This window comes from Apium graveolens, chromosome 5, assembly GCF_009905375.1.
Source record: "Apium graveolens cultivar Ventura chromosome 5, ASM990537v1, whole genome shotgun sequence".
Taxonomy (NCBI): Eukaryota; Viridiplantae; Streptophyta; class Magnoliopsida; order Apiales; family Apiaceae; genus Apium; species Apium graveolens.
This window is the reverse complement of record NC_133651.1, coordinates 67,007,200-67,023,330: the sequence shown is the minus strand read 5'-3', so window position 1 is coordinate 67,023,330 and position 16,131 is coordinate 67,007,200. Positions and strand designations below refer to the sequence as shown.

The following is a 16,131-nucleotide window of genomic DNA, read 5'->3' as shown; positions in this document are numbered from 1 at the left end:
AAGTCAAGTCCACAAAATACAATGTACAATCCTAGAACTGGGTGACCTAACCTGTTGGCCGAATGACAAAATATTCAAGCAAGCTTAAACTGAGAGACCCGTTTTTTGAAACCCCTTAAATCTGTACAATAAAACTCTTTTTTCTGCTAGTAGTATAATATTAATAAACTCGTGAGTCGTGAAAATTATATGTAACTACTAGCTACTCCTCCCGTCCCGTTGATTTTTATATGTGCATTATTTATACGTATTTCGAGATTTTATAAAGTATAGTTTTATAATATTTTTTAAATTTTATTTTTAATAAAAGTTTAAAAGTGAAATTTTTATTCAGAAAAAAAATAAAAAATATTATGAAGTTATATTTAAAGGATTATCGAAAAACGTGCAGTTGTTAATCGAATTACCGATAAAAATGATGGCCCAGGTATATATTCGAGCTTTTTTAAAGTGTAAACCCAAAAGCCCTAACATATAATCTCTCTCTCTCTCTCACTTCAAACCCTAAATTTCTCTCTCTACAATGGAAGACAAAGATATGAAACTCCGATATCCACCGGATTCGCTTCCTCTGTCCGTCATAACCACAGCCAAAGTCGCCGGAATTCCAATCTCCGTTCACTCCGATCTAACCTCCGGCGCGCCTCCCGCCCTTGTCCTTCCCACTGGGTAAATCTACACACTCTTATCAATTTATAGTTGTATTTCATTGATTCATGCTCTGAATTGCTCTTGTATGTCTAATTATAGCTTATTATGATGTTGCTATATGTTTACAAGTATATAATCGAGCTTTTTCAAAGTGTTTTAAGCCTAAATGTACTAACTAAATACTAATCGAATTTTTTGCGTATTATGTTACTCTATAAAATTGATTAAATTATAACTCACGTAGCTGTCTGAGATTGAACTTTATAAAATGTGTTTGTGCGAGTAATCTAATTAAAGGTTTTGCTTGTATTAAGTGTCAAGTTACAGGGAACGAATGCAGTACTACGTTATCTTGGTAGAATATCGGCAAGTGTTCATGGTTTGTACAAGCGGGATGACCTTGAGTCTTCTCAGGTATCTTTTAAGTCATATTAGGCTTTTCATTTTATCTTTGGTGTTCCTGCAATTTACTATCTTTTTTGTTCTTTTTCGTAGATAGATGAGTGGCTCGATTATGCTCCTGTCTTTGCCTCGGGTTCTGAATTTGAGGGAGCTTGTAAATCTGTTGATGGCTATTTACTGCATCGGACATTTTTGGTTGGTTACAGTCTTTCAATTGCAGACATAGCAATCTGGTCAGCTCTTGCAGGTGATTGTTTGTTGCCATCCTGCCTAATGTATAATTATGGTTTGTTATATATAAATATGTGTGTGTGTGTGTTAATTCAGTGAAATTATCTGTTTTGTAGTAACTGGGCGTCGATGGGACAGCTTGAAGGACTCCAAGAAATATCCAAATTTGGGGCGATGGTTCAATTCAATTTCAGCTGAATACAGTGCTTTAAATGAAGTAACAGCACAATATGTTGGGAAAAAGGGCTCTAGTAAGCCGACGGCAAAATTATTAGAGAAAGAACAAAAGGGTTCGAATGTGCTTGCCAATGGGGATGTTGGTAAAGTAGCAACCAGGGCAACTAGTGAGGTAGATCTTCCAAATGCGGAAGATGGAAAAGTTTGTTTGCGGTTTGCACCTGAGCCTAGTGGTTATCTTCACATTGGTCATTCAAAAGCAGCACTCCTGAATCAGTACTTTGCTGATAGGTATCATGGTAAAGTTATCATTCGTTTTGATGATACGAATCCTGCAAAAGAAAGCAATGAATTTGTGGATAATCTTTTGATTGACATTCGAACGTTGGGTATCAAATACAAGGATGTTACTTATACATCAGACTATTTCCCCGTGCTGATGGAAATGGCTGAGAAATTGATTCGTGAGAAGAAGGCATATGTGGATGATACACCACGAGAGCAGATGCAAAAAGAAAGGATGGACGGAATTGAATCAAGGTGTAGAAACCACGGTGTAGAGGAGAATATGAAGTTATGGAAGGAAATGATTGCTGGGTCAGAAAGGGGATTAATGTGCTGTGTCCGAGGTAAGTTGGACATGCAGGACCCGAACAAGTCTCTCAGGGATCCTGTCTATTACCGGTGCAATCCTATGCCCCATCACAGGATTGGCAATAAATATAAGATATACCCAACCTATGATTTTGCTTGTCCATTTGTTGATTCTGTAGAAGGTATTACCCATGCACTTCGATCTAGTGAGTATCATGATCGCAATGCTCAGTATTACAGAATTCAGGAGGATATGGGACTGCGAAAGGTTCACATATATGAATTTAGTCGCTTGAATATGGTTTATACCCTTCTTAGCAAACGGAAGCTTCTGTGGTTTGTTCAGAATGGGAAGGTTGATGGATGGGATGATCCTAGATTCCCCACTGTCCAGGGTATTGTGCGCAGAGGTCTTCAAATCGAAGCACTGATACAGTTTATCCTCGAACAAGTAAGTTCAAACATTTGCTTTGCATTTCATTTAATTTCTGATTGTCTCTCTGTACTTACCCTTGTGGAACTTTACAAGTGCTTAACTGTAGAGGAAATATTACTGCATTTCATGTGATTCCTGCAACCTATTCAGGGGATATTTCTGAACTCCGGTTAAATGTTTCATGTCTTTATGCTGCGGATGTCTAATGATTTTGTACTTAAGATAATTGCCATTTAAGATATTGACTTCATGATTCTTTAATGCTACGGATAAGACAGGTGAATATGCATGTTCATTGGTCCACGAAGCAACAATGCAGAATCAAGTATATCGGCTTTGTATTTCCTTAAATATATTAGCTGGAGTTGATTTTTGTTGCATAATTTATGTATATCGAAGGACAGTTTTGAAAAGGTATCTATAGTAATGATGCTTGTAGCCTTATATAATATATGACTTAGGTACCTACTATTGTCTACTTTGGCATTCTTTTACTTATCAAAACATCTTACTGCCCCATTATTTTCTTTTTCAGCTGTGTTTTCAGTTGTGTTTTTTTGTGGATTGAAACCTTTACCTGTGATAAAACCCTGTTATTGCAAAATTTGAACACAGTTAAGTATTTGACTATACAACTGACTGAGTGTGCTTTTGATAATTTGTTTAGGGTGCATCGAAAAATCTTAATCTGATGGAATGGGACAAGTTGTGGACTATCAACAAGAAAATTATTGATCCTGTTTGTCCTAGACACACTGCAGTCTCTGCAGAACGTGTTCTGTTGATGTTGAGCGATGGACCTGATGATCCTTTTGTTCGCATTATTCCAAGACATAAGAAGTATCCTGGCGCGGGGGATAAGGCAACCACTTACACAAAAAGCGTATGGATAGATCTTGCTGATGCCAAGTCCATTTCTCCAGAGGAGGAGATTACCTTGATGGATTGGGGCAATGCCATAGTAAAGGAAATTAGCAAGGATGAAGATGGAAGTATCAAGCATTTAACAGGGGTTTTGAACCTCGGAGGATCTGTGAAGACCACAAAGTTGAAACTTACTTGGCTGCCTGATACAAATGAGCTTGTTCCACTCTCTTTAATGGAGTTTGATTATCTTATCACAAAAAAGAAGGTATTTTGTGACTCTTTATGTTTGTAAAGTTCTCCTTATTTCTTTTTTGGTGGACATGTATATTTATATATAAATGTGTATCCAAGCATGAGCGCAGTGCTTGTCTGTGTTGTAATCATTCTGGGCAGGTGCTATGCTGAAATTAGAGTTATTATTCTGGTAGTGGATACAATGTTGGTATTAATTGTTTCTCTTGCAGCTTGATGAGGATGAGGATTTTGTTGATGTGCTAAACCCATGTACGAAGAAAGAAAGTGCAGCATTTGGGGATTCAAATATGAGAAACTTGAAGGAAGGAGAAATTTTGCAGCTGGAGAGGAAGGGCTATTTCCGATGTGATGTTCCATTTGTAAGGTCATCAAAGCCTATTGTTCTGTTTGCAATTCCAGATGGTAGGCAGCAAAGTAAATGATAAGTTATTGAGAAACAAGCACTTCAGTATAGCATGATCATCTTCTGTTTGGAATGTTAATGATGGAATATTGAGAAAATATGCGGTCTAGTTCAGAGATTGTGTGTGTTGTACGGACTCAGAACTTGTAAAACAAATTTCTGTTATGATTTGTGTGCATTTCTGAGTTTTCTAATTTAGTAAGACTTTTATCCTTGGTCTATTTTGATATCAGTTTCTGGTTCTTGTATCAACTCGCTGAATCTTTCAGCTTTGAATAACCTGATTGAAATTAAATTGTCGGATCCTTTACATTCTTGGTCTTGTAATTCGTGGAATACAGCTACAATGCTATTTGGTTCGGGTCGGTTTTTGGCCAAAACCGAAATCGAAACCGCATGCCCTCAGTTTTTAAAATTGAAAACCGAGACCGGAATCGAAACCATCGGTTTCGGTTTGAAAACCTCGATTCGGTTTTAATCGGATCGGTTTCGGTTTTAAAACCGCATCACTCAAAATTAATAACACAAATATGTTAAAAGCTACCAGCCTATCATAACAGTCACCGGAAATACAAGCAACATTCTCCTTTAATCACTTTTATGTTTTCCTAATTAGCATAAGAGAATTGTTTTATATATCTGAGTTCATTTGTGGTACATTCTCCTCTAATCACTTTTATGTTTTCCTAATTAGCATAAGAGAATTGTTTTATATATCTGAGTTCATTTGTGGTACGTGATAGCCTATAGTAGCACAGGCCCAATAACAGAAACTCAGGGCCCAATAAAAAGAGCCCAGTAAGCACTCAGCATTAACCATGTAGAGCCCAGGACGCGTGGCAACATCACCACCGTCTAGGTATCCCGAATCCAAAACATTCCTACGGTCCGAATTCCATAGTACACCGACTCATCCTGAGCGTTCACACGTCCTACAGTCCAAAAGACACACCTACGGTCCAGATTAAAAGGTACAAACACCTAAACCCTAGTAGGAGGCCTATAAAAGACAGGACAAAAGGAAGGTTACAGGTTACACTCTCTCTCACATATACTCACATATACATACATGTACACACACCACAATAATCTTGTATAATTCTCGTTTTACCCCTTTCTCCTACGAAACCCTTTCTCATTCTCACGCCGGAGGTGCCGCGGGGACGCCACCCCCCTCCGGTTCTGTTTTGTAGGTCCCCACCCTACAGCTACACCGCTCGCCGCCGTCATTCATGTCCAAACGGAGGGTGAATCCGGGCCCAGCTAGGAGAAGACCTCGGGGTGAATTTGGAGTTATCATTGGCGCTAGAAGGAGGGGTCGAACCTCCGTCCGGTGGTGTTCATATCTGCCACTCCTACCCCACCCAGCAACTCAGAAAACTACTCCTCAGTAAGAACTCCACTCCCAGTCTCCCAGATCTGTTTTTTCCCTGAGATCATTTCCTTTCAAGTATTGTTAATAGATCTTGTTAACGTTGTAATAATCCCGGAGCTTGATTACAACGTATTTTGGATCTAATTCATCTGTTTTAGTACTTGAAATTGCGAGTTACATTATTATATATTTGTGGTATTGTTGAACAACCATGACGACAAGAAAGAGCAAGGCGGTTGTTTCTGCTTCTTTCCTTCCACCTCCACCCCAACCCAACCCAGGGACGCAGAGATGGAAGATGTGGATGAAGGGCTCCCCATAACCCAGACTCCATCTCAAATCTCCAACCAGGGGATCAGAGACTAGTCATCGAGAGAGCTGCCCATAAGCATGTTGGAACTTCAGCCAACCTCTGGGGGGACATGACCCCGGATCAGAAACGAGCTGCGATGGACCTGTGGAAGGAAAAGCATAATGCCGAACCAGAGACCCGCCCTGGGGATCAGGAGGAGCGGTCCGGAGAATCCCGGGGATTTGTCTTTGATCGGATTGCAAAGAACTTGAAGAAGCCCTCAGAGGATGCCCGGGATGAAATCAAAAGAGCTGCCCTTCGGGAGAGAATCCAGAAGGAAGAAGAAGCCAAAGACAAAGAAGTTATTGAAAAGCGAATTCGGGAAGAAGAGGCGAAGCTAAAAAGGAAGGCGCACTGAATCCATGTTTCTTCGGATTCGGAGCCCGAAAAGGAGTCCAAACAAGAACAAATGGCCCGGGTTTTTCGGGATCTTAAGAGAAATGTAGAAGGCGATATGGAAGTGGGTTCGGCGGCCATCCCGCTCACCAAAAAGTTGTAATCTACCCCCAGATAATCAGGGCTCAAACACTTCAATTTTGACTCCTTTGATGGATTAGTTGACCCTGATGAGCATCTGAACTACTTTGAACACATCTCCAATATTTATGATTACAGCGACCTCACCAGATGCCGCTTCTTTGCATCAACACTCAAAGGGGGAGCGCAGAAATGGTCAAGTCGGATTCCATCCCGGAGTGTTGATTTCTGGAAAGACTTCCGGGAGATATTCTTAAAAAGGTCCAGGGCTAACCGGATGAACGAGCTGCAAATGTATCATTTGGAGACAATCCAACAAAGAAGCAAGGAGTCCCTCCCCGAGTTCATCAAGAGATTCCAAGAAGCAGTCAATCAACTCTCTAACTTAGAAGAAAAGGAAGCAGTAAACATCTTTCGGAGAAACTTGCATCCAATATCCTATGAAGGGTATGTCAAAGACTTGATTCACAGAGAACCCCAGAGTCTGGCATCTGCCTATGCCATGGCATCAAAGTTCATAAAGAAAAATGATTTTCTCAAGTCGATGAAAATGAATCGGAGAATACATGATGATGACGAGTCCCCGGAACGTCGCTCGTCGTCCCGGAAGGACAAAAGGTACAAACTGGACAGACAGGCCAATTACATTCAACAATCTTGGGGAACCCCACCCCGGGAGGGATACGCCTAACAAAGGTGGAATGAGAGAAAGCCCAAGGCCAAGAGAGAACCCAAGCCGGAACCAGAGTGGACGCCCCTCAATAGGCCTAGGGCCGACATATTGCGTGAAGTTAAAGGTAAGCCATTCTATTATATGCTGAAACCTTTACTTGCACCTCCCGAGAACAGAGCCCGGAACAAACATTGTGGCTATCATGAAGATCATGGCCATACCACGGAGAACTGCTTATCTTTCAAAATGTTCATAGAAGATCAGATCAAAAAGGGGAACATGAACCAATACTCTCAAAGGTTGTCAAACGACAAAGATAGGGCCCCAAGAAGCGGCAAAAATGTGGTAAATATTGTCTTTGGAGGCACGGCTTCTCCGCCCCGGAGCCCGGACCTGGATAATGATGTGATGATGATCCAGCCTTTGGATGATGAACAAGTATACTTCTCTTACTCTGATTATGAGGGACTCAATTCGGATCACAACTTGGCCTTGGTGGTCACCCTGGATGTCGCGAATAATGAGGTAAAAAGAATTTTAGTTGGCAATGGTTCCTCTGCTAATATTGTATTCGAGCACACACTTAACAGGATGGAGCTCGGACACCTCCGAATGGACCCCTGTCTTGAAGATCCCTTGTACGGATTTGGAAATACAATGATCCCAATCCGGGGTGTCATTTATTTGCCGATTACCTTTGGGACTGCACCCCAGCAGGTCCCTCACGTAATGAAGTTCTATCTGATAAGCGTGACCTCGTCATACAAAATGATCCTTGGAAGACCTACAATAACCAAGCTCAGAGCAATCCACTCGACAATTCACTTAAAGCTCAAATTCCCGACCCCGGGTGGTACTGGGGAGCTAAGAGGAGATAGAGAAATGGCAAGGAAGTGTTATGGCCAAGCATTGGTCATGACAGAAATAGAACCTGAGAACGAAAAAGGTTAATGACCCTACCCAAGGGACAAAGCAGAAAGAAGTATCGCGAGCACCTCAGTAAAAGGGCCAGACTTGATGTGAATATGATCGAGGACTCCGGGTACAGCGTAATCAACACGGACGCCTGGATCCAGAAATTTGTGAAAAGTAAGGAAAAGACAAAGGTCGAGCCTGCCCAGCAAACAGTTGAAGTAGAGCTGGAGCCCGGGATTCCCACCCGGAAGCTTAAAGTCGGTAAAGGCTTGGAAACCGCATTCCAGAAAGAACTCATTGACCTATTGAAGGAATATGCTGATGTGTTCACTTGGACCCCGGAAGACATGTCGGGGATTGATGAATCGGTGGCGATGCACAGTCTGGATGTAGATCCAAGGCAAAGACCAATCAAACAAAAACGAAGAAACTTTGCCCCGGAAAGACAACAGGCGATCGATCAAGAGGTCGAAAAGTTGTTGAAGGCGGACATCATATGTGAAATTAAGTATTCGGATTGGCTAGCAAATGTTGTGTTAATCAAGAAACCCAATGGAAAGTGGCGAATGTGCGTTGATTACACAAGTCTCAATTTGGCATGCCCTAAAGTTTCCTACCCCTACCCAACATTGATCAGCTGATAGATGCAACCTCGGGTCATGTTATGCTAAGTTTCATGGATGCTTTTTCAGGATATAACCAAGTCAACATGAATCCGGTAGACATCGCAAAGACAACATTCATTACACACCGGATTGTCTACGCTTTTGTTATGATGCCATTTGGACTAATCAACGTCAGGGCAACATATCAGAAAATGATGAACACCATCTTCAAAAGTCAACTGGGCAGGAACATGAAATCTTATGTCACGATCCCCGACCACATCAAAGATCTCAAGGAATATTTCAACAGTTTGAGGAAGTATAACATGAAACTAAACCCGGAAAAGTGTGCTTTCGGGGTCCCCTCCGGGAAATTTCTTGGTTTTCTGGTTAGTGAACAGGGAATAGAGGCCAACCCGGAGAAAATCAAAGCTATAATGGAAATGACAGTTCCCTAGACTCAGAAGGACATTCAGAAGCTCGCAGGATGCTTGGCAGCCCTTTACAGATTTATCCCAAAATTGGCTGAAAGGTGCTTACCTTTCTTTGAGTTTTTAAATGGAGCCCGGAACAAAAAGCTAGTCGATTGGACTCCGGAGTGCCAAACAGCATTTGAAGAAGTCAAACAACACCTGATGAACCCACCTATTCTTTCAAAAGCCAAGCGTGAGGAGCCTCTTTATCTCTATATTGCAGCCGGAGAAATAGCGGTATCCTCTGCACTCATCCGGGAAGAAAATGGTTCACAAATCCCGGTATACTATGTGAGTCAAGTCCTGAAGGATGCTGAAACTCGGTACCCAAACCTGGAGAAATTCACCCTGGCTCTTGTGCACTCGAGCCAGAAGCGAAGGCAATATTTCCAAGGCCGGGAAATCAAGGTGATTACTAATCAACCACTTCGAAAAATCATTCACAAGCCAGATGCCTCAGGGAGATTGGTCAATTGGGTGATTGAATTGAGCCAATTCAACATCAAATTTGTTTAAAGGACGACTATAAAAGCCCAGGCGTTGGCCGAATTCGTCATGGAATGCACCTTCCTCGAAATCCCAGAGACACCTAAAATTCAATCCGGAGAAGAAAAGGAGGTTAGCGACGAAAATTCTTGGACATTGTATGTTGATGGTTCGACAACAGCCGAGAGGTCCGGGGCTGGCCTGATCCTTTCCAGCCCGGACGGATTCGCAATCCAGCAAGCCATAACCTTCACTTTTAAAGCAACAAACAACCAGGCTGAATATGATGCTCTCCTCTCCGGACTCAGGCTAGCCAAATCCCTTGGGGTAAGGAGTTTAATCGTCTATAGTGATTCTCAAATTGTGGTAAGACAGACCAACGGTGAATATATTGCGAAGGATCCCAAGCTGGCTCAGTATCAGTAAATGGTAAGGGTTATCCTGGAAACCATCCCGGACTCAACCATCTTGCAAATAAATAGAGAAGAAAACGCAAAGGCAGATGAGTTGTCCAAGCTCATCCAGAATACTTCGGATTTAAGCAGTTCAGTTTACTTCGAGGAACTTGGGACACCCAACACCGACCGGCCCGAAATATTATACCTCAACAGCCCGGACAGCTGGATGACTCATGTTAGTCCCAAAGTATCGTAGAAAGGGGGGTTGAATACGACACCTACAATCTTTTTCGATTCGTTTCAAGTTCTTCGTTAAAAGTACGGAATCAAAAAGAACACAAAACAATTCGAGGAATATATTGTTTTATTAATATAAACCTTGAGGTTGCTACAATCTAATCAAAGTACTGATTAGCTACAATAAATTCACCAGCATAACATTCTGTTTACAAGGATAATAAATGTGAAGTTTTAATGGAGCTCTCGTAAACTTTTTGTGTTTGCTGAAGAAGATAACCAACTTGATTGAATTACATTCAATTGCTGCTTTTTAGTCTTTCAAAATTAAATAGACAGCTGGCCAATTATTGTCCACACAAATCATTTAACTTTGCTGCACATTGAATCAGTGAACAACACATACGTGGCAACATCTCTATGGCGACAAGCTTTCTCTATGTATCCTCTGTGGCGACAGCTCTGTGGCGACAGAGTTGTCTTGTTATTCTCTGTGGTGATAACCTCTGTGGCGACAAGCTTCTATGGCGACAGTTGCTCTTCTGTGGCGACAACCTCTATGGCGACAGTTTCCTTGAGCAATTGTTCCAACACCTCTGTGACGACAAGAGCTTATGTGGTGACAGAGTTGCCTTAGAGAAATATCTCTGTGGTTAAATCTCCTGTGGCGACAAGGGTGCCTTGGTGTCATTTCTCTGTGGTTACATCTCTTGTGGAGACAGGTAGAGAGAGCTGTCTTTTACTTAGAATATTTTTGGCTCTTTGTCAAACCATTCTTCAATGTATCAATCATTTTTCTTCTGTTAATTGAATCAAAATACTCCCTTGAATGCTGATGTTTGGTGCACTGGTATGGTTCACAAACAACTAGTACTGAGAGGATCCTGATTCAATTTGTCTTATGATTCTGAGTTGATACATACTGATGTTTATCCATTGCTTCTTCCACTGAACCCTTGATCTGTAATATTTGAAGTCAATACATGCAACTGATACTTAAAGTCCCTTGATGTCTTATTCTGCATGGCTGCTTGAACATAATAATGAACTTCTTCCCTTGATTTGTAGGAGGACTTAATGAATCAATCACATCATTTGGTTCTTTGTGTTTATCCTGTCTTCATCTGAAGGGTTCATGTGCTTCACAGTTTAATAATGTTTATCTGTTTCTATTTTCATATTGAGTTATAAATCCTCGATTACATGTTACATTACATTATGCTTTACAATCTCCCCCTATTTGATTGTTAGAGTTCGACAAGCAAATCCTTAAGCATAACTCAACTGATAATAAGAAAAAGTACGAACTGTAAAACAAATAAAGATATTAAACACATTCTGGATTACATATTCATTTCTAGATTTTTAAAATAAAAATTACAAAGAAGTGTTCCTCTAGCCTGAACATATACTCTATGTCTTCTTTATCTTTGTCTTCTTCTGCTTCCTGCTTCCTTCTTCTTCTTGAGGCTGAACGGATTTTCTCTTAGAGACTTTCTTCTTAGGAGGAGATTCCTTCATCTCATTCAATCTAGCTTGAACAAAATCACGAGCTTCTATTTCAAGTGCATTGACTGGAGGTGGATTGTTTAGCTCATGAAGCATTATCTCAAGATACTTGACTTTAGAACATTTAGGAACCAGATCAAATAATAGAGAGGATTTTCTGGACATTACGAATACTGTTATTTTTTTTGGATGTCCTCTTACTCTTCTAGTGTCATTGATCGACTCTTCTTCCATTACTTCATCAAGAATCTTTATGATAGGGATCAGAGCAACCTTATCATCTTTATAAGTAGATAGTTTGACATCCGTCAAGGCTTGCTGAATTGAGCTTGATTCACTTATCCTGAAGTCTTTGATTCTGATTCTACATTTGTTGATTCTAAAGACTAACTCTCTTTCACTGTCAATGCTGATTATGGGTTCAGTGTCTTTGAGAAGATTAATTTATGTTTCTCCATTAATGAACACCGTCTCATGATATTCTCTTGTGATTGCCCTCATATCCTTCTCCGTGTCTCTGATCATCTTGTCATTGAGCCTATAAGCGTATAGAACTTCCGCAGCTTTGACATCTGCTTCAGATCTCTTGACACCTGGAGCTGTCAGTTTAGCTCTTTTGCTCCTTAGTTGACTTTCCAGAAAGGTAAGTTGTAGATAACGAATGGTTCTTATGTGTTGGTCAGACAAGGTGATATTCTGCAATCTACCACCCGCAATAAGTTTGATCACAAATGGATACATAAATGTTTGAGGAGATACATCCATCGTCATTCTCCAAAGTCTGTCTCTGAAATATTCATTTTTATTCGATTTTAACCATGGGATCTTTGAGGCTAAGACAAACAGTTCAACAATGTTCAACTTCTTCAGTACAATAGTAGACACTTTCATCTGTAGACCATCTCTGTGATTGATAGTGATCTTCCATCCATTCTTCCAGAATGTTCACAGTAGTTCTAGTAATTACTTTGTTGCTGAACTGATCATAGAACTCATGGATGTTTACATATGTCTCTCTGTAGTGCTCCACAGTTCTCAACAGATTAGAATTTTCAGGGTCTGAATAGTGATATGTTTCTGGTTTGTCCATTTTCTTTTTTATTTCTTCCCATTTACTTCCTTTCATGTTAGCTCGAAGATATGTTTCTCTCTCCTCTCTGTTCCTCTTTCTTTGAATAGCTCTTTGAATTCTTGCTCTTGATCTTTCTATTTCTTCTTGAATTTCCAAATAAAAGCGATTGATTTTCTCTGTGATTCCATAGGATAGACAGTCGTCTGAGAAAGCATCTTCGTCTTCAAATTCTTCATCCTCTGTGATGATCATTCTTTCTTCCGTAGCCACTTTTTTAAATCTTGTCTCACACCCTATCGGAACATCACTTTCATCTATTTCACCTTCTTCTAGTTCTTCTTCAGAAAATAAGGGTCTTAGAGCATATATCTGAGACATCAAATTTCTCTGAGTTGTAATGATTCGGCTCAAATGCCCTGATTGCTCCCCCCTGAGATGTTGCACTTTCCTTAGAGAATCTTTTCTTTAGGAGCACCCTTTCATCAATTCTCTTCTCTAGCTCTTCCTTCATCTCTACTTCAAATTCATCATAAGTACCAGTGGTCTGAAAGGCATCTTGAAGTAGATTAACAGCGGTGTCCACTTTTTCTTATTATACTACCCTTTTCTCCCCCTCAGTTGGGTTATCCTTCAGATCTGGTGTTGATTGAGCATGTAAGGTCGAGACAGGGATCTCAAGAGATGCAGGCAATTGCTTGCTGACTGATGTCTTTGGCCCAGTATTGGCAAGAGCTGCTTCAGATGAGACCGGGATCGGCGCTTGCTTGCTAACTGAGATCTTTGGCTCAGTGTTGGCAGGTGCTTTTCCTTTTCATGTATGAGAGAGAGATCGCTCAACGAATTCCCGTAAACTGGCGAATGCTTCTTGTTGATGTTCAAGTTAATTGGAAAGACTGGCGATCTGATGATCTCTGAGAGATAGTTCTGTCTGAAAGTGTTGATCTTTAAGAGCCAGTTGTTCCTTGAGATAGCTGTCTTTGAATGCTAGCTGCTCTTTGAGATAATATTTAGTAACGTAGTTTGATAGATCTATAGGTGTAGTTTGGATGGTAGGTGTCTCACAGGCTTCTCGCAGTGTATCGCTCAGCACTCTATCACTCGGTTTAGGGTCATGTGTGTCACTCTTTCTCACAAGTTCACTCCTCTCAAAGCTCCGAGTTCCAAGTGTAGCTGCAGAAGACACTGGAGCCATCCTTAAGGAGGTCAGCAGTGGTGCAATGGGAGTTCGTAATTCCCCATCCTTGTCTGAGACAAGTTGCCTATCATCAGGAGATGATTCATCCAGAGTTTGAATCTCTGAGGGAGCACTGGGGCCTTCATATCTGGCATCTGATCCCCAGCTTCCCCTTGTATCTGTGAAGATACATTCCCCTTAGGCTCACCAGTTAAATCTGGTTAATCGCCAATTGGTTGCCGATCCGCACCTACGTCGGATCCACTATCCGCAGATGCATCCAGGTTTATTAGTCCTGGGGAGGTAAGTGTTGTGCTAGATTTGGCAGCGATTACAACACTCTCTCCAAACACCTGTGAAGGCAGTTGATCCATTGAAGGACCTTGAACAGGATATTCTAACCGTAAAATGGTTAAATTCCCTGTTACCGTCAATACTTCCTCACCAAATAGTACTCTTTTAATTAACTCATATAAAGCTTCAAGAGCTTGGATATTGGATAAGGTGTTTGACTCGTTATAGGATGTCGTGGCTGACGGGCGAATTTTAATAAATCTACCTTGTTGAGAAGATAGATCTAGTAACTGTGTAGTTGCCTTTTTAGCCAGAGAATCCTTTTGAGAAGATACCTGGAGGTTTGCAGTTGTCTCGGGATGTTCACTACTTTGCTTCATAGGAGACAGAGCTGCGGGTTCACTCAAAGTACCTTCCTTATACTCCAGGGTTTGAGCTAGGAGAGATGACGGTGTTTGATTTGGCTCTAGAGGGTGGTTATGAATTTGTGGCATGCCAAATTCACTCCCTAGCCTATCGACTTGTTCAACAAGTATCTGTGTGTGCTGAGAATCAATGTGTAATTGATCTATGCTAATGAAATCAGAGCATGCTTCAAAAGTACGACTCATAGCAGAAGTACCCATACCTGAGAAGACTGGTCTATAGACAGAGGTATTAGAATGAGTAGTGTAAGTCATATGTCATAGCCTATTTGTATATTCGAGGATTCAACTCAACTCAAATAAGAATGTAATAAGTAAATAGTGGAACTACCATCAGAGAGATCTCGCAAAGTAATATCTGTCAAAGGATTCAGAGACAAGGTTCATCTACAGACTTGAGGAATTAATTCACTGGAAGAAGTTCAAGAAATTGATCATGCCTCAGTGATATAAGTCAAGATCGTGGATTTAATCAAGTGACAGAGATCTCGTCAGAGTATCAATTAATTACAAGGATTTAATCTGAAGAAAATCAAAGTGTCAGAGTCAAAACATGAAGAAACGTCACGGAAGTTAGTCACTCATGAACCAGACAGTACATCGAGTGTCAACGTTGAAGTGGCGGAATTGATTCATAATTCTCAGTGATTTTCAGAAGATATTCAAAAGATTGGTTGCTGCTCAAGGTTAGTATTAATTCTCTATTAATTAATTAAGTCATATAATTTAATTAAGAAAATAAATTAAATCTGCAAAGATTAATTTATTTGATTAATTAAATTAATTGATTAATTAATTCAGAATTAATATTAAGAATTTTCTGAATTTAAATTGATTTAAAAATCTGTTTTAATTCAACAAGACAACTGATTGTATTAGTATGACAATCGGTATGACAATCAATAGTCATACCGAAAGTCATGCTAATTCAAAAGGATTGTCTTATCAGAATTATTATTAGGATTTAAATCTATTTAATTTCAGCAAGACAAACTGTTTGAACTAATATGACAATCGGTATGACAATTGATTGTCCTACCGAAAGTCATTGTAATTCAATCAGATTGTCTTGCTAGTTCATTCATTGTCACACCGAATGTCTTGCTGAGAAAAACAATAGTCATTTCAATTCAATTGATTCGGCTGTTGATAAAAGAAGCAGAAGCAGCAACTCAACACACACATTCATTCAAGAACAAAAAGAAAAAGGCAGCAGACAAATATTACATCTCATCTGCAACTTCAAGATTAATTTCTAGATTGCAAAGTTAAATCCAATCAACTAGAAATACTTATCTTGTTCTTGTATAACAATCTAGCGGATCAAAATCCCTAGAACTTAATCTCAAATCGCGTTTAGCATTTGATTTTAATTATTGCAAAAATAGAAAAAGTTCATGTCGAATTTATTCTAGATTTGTAATAATTGATTTGAGATTAATACCTTGTAATCGATACAGTTGTTGTAACACATTTCAAGTTTAATAATATTTTTATTTAACTTGAATTTTGTTTCACATTTTTTATTCCGCATTTTATTCGATTATTTGGTAACGTTTGTATTCAACCCCCCTTCTACAAACAAATTGGGACCTAACAATTGGTATCAGAGCCTTCTGATTAACGAACAAATCAAGATCCTAGACTTTT

The 16,131-nt window shown here is 40.0% G+C and overlaps 2 protein-coding genes across 2 annotated transcripts; both read left to right on the top strand.

Moving 5' to 3' along the window:
- The first annotated feature begins 444 nt into the window (after positions 1 to 444).
- Positions 445 to 4,328, top strand: LOC141724132 (glutamate--tRNA ligase, cytoplasmic). Its single transcript, XM_074526132.1, has 6 exons — positions 445 to 669; positions 966 to 1,065; positions 1,147 to 1,300; positions 1,401 to 2,506; positions 3,159 to 3,623; positions 3,823 to 4,328. Exons 1-6 carry the CDS (start codon positions 524 to 526, stop codon positions 4,033 to 4,035), a joined length of 2,184 nt encoding a protein of 727 aa, XP_074382233.1. The 5' UTR covers positions 445 to 523; the 3' UTR covers positions 4,036 to 4,328.
- Positions 4,329 to 7,034: 2,706 nt separating this feature from the next.
- LOC141660147 (uncharacterized) lies at positions 7,035 to 7,844 on the top strand. Its single transcript, XM_074467107.1, has one exon. It carries the CDS (start codon positions 7,035 to 7,037, stop codon positions 7,842 to 7,844), a length of 810 nt encoding a protein of 269 aa, XP_074323208.1.
- The last annotated feature ends 8,287 nt before the right edge of the window (positions 7,845 to 16,131 follow it).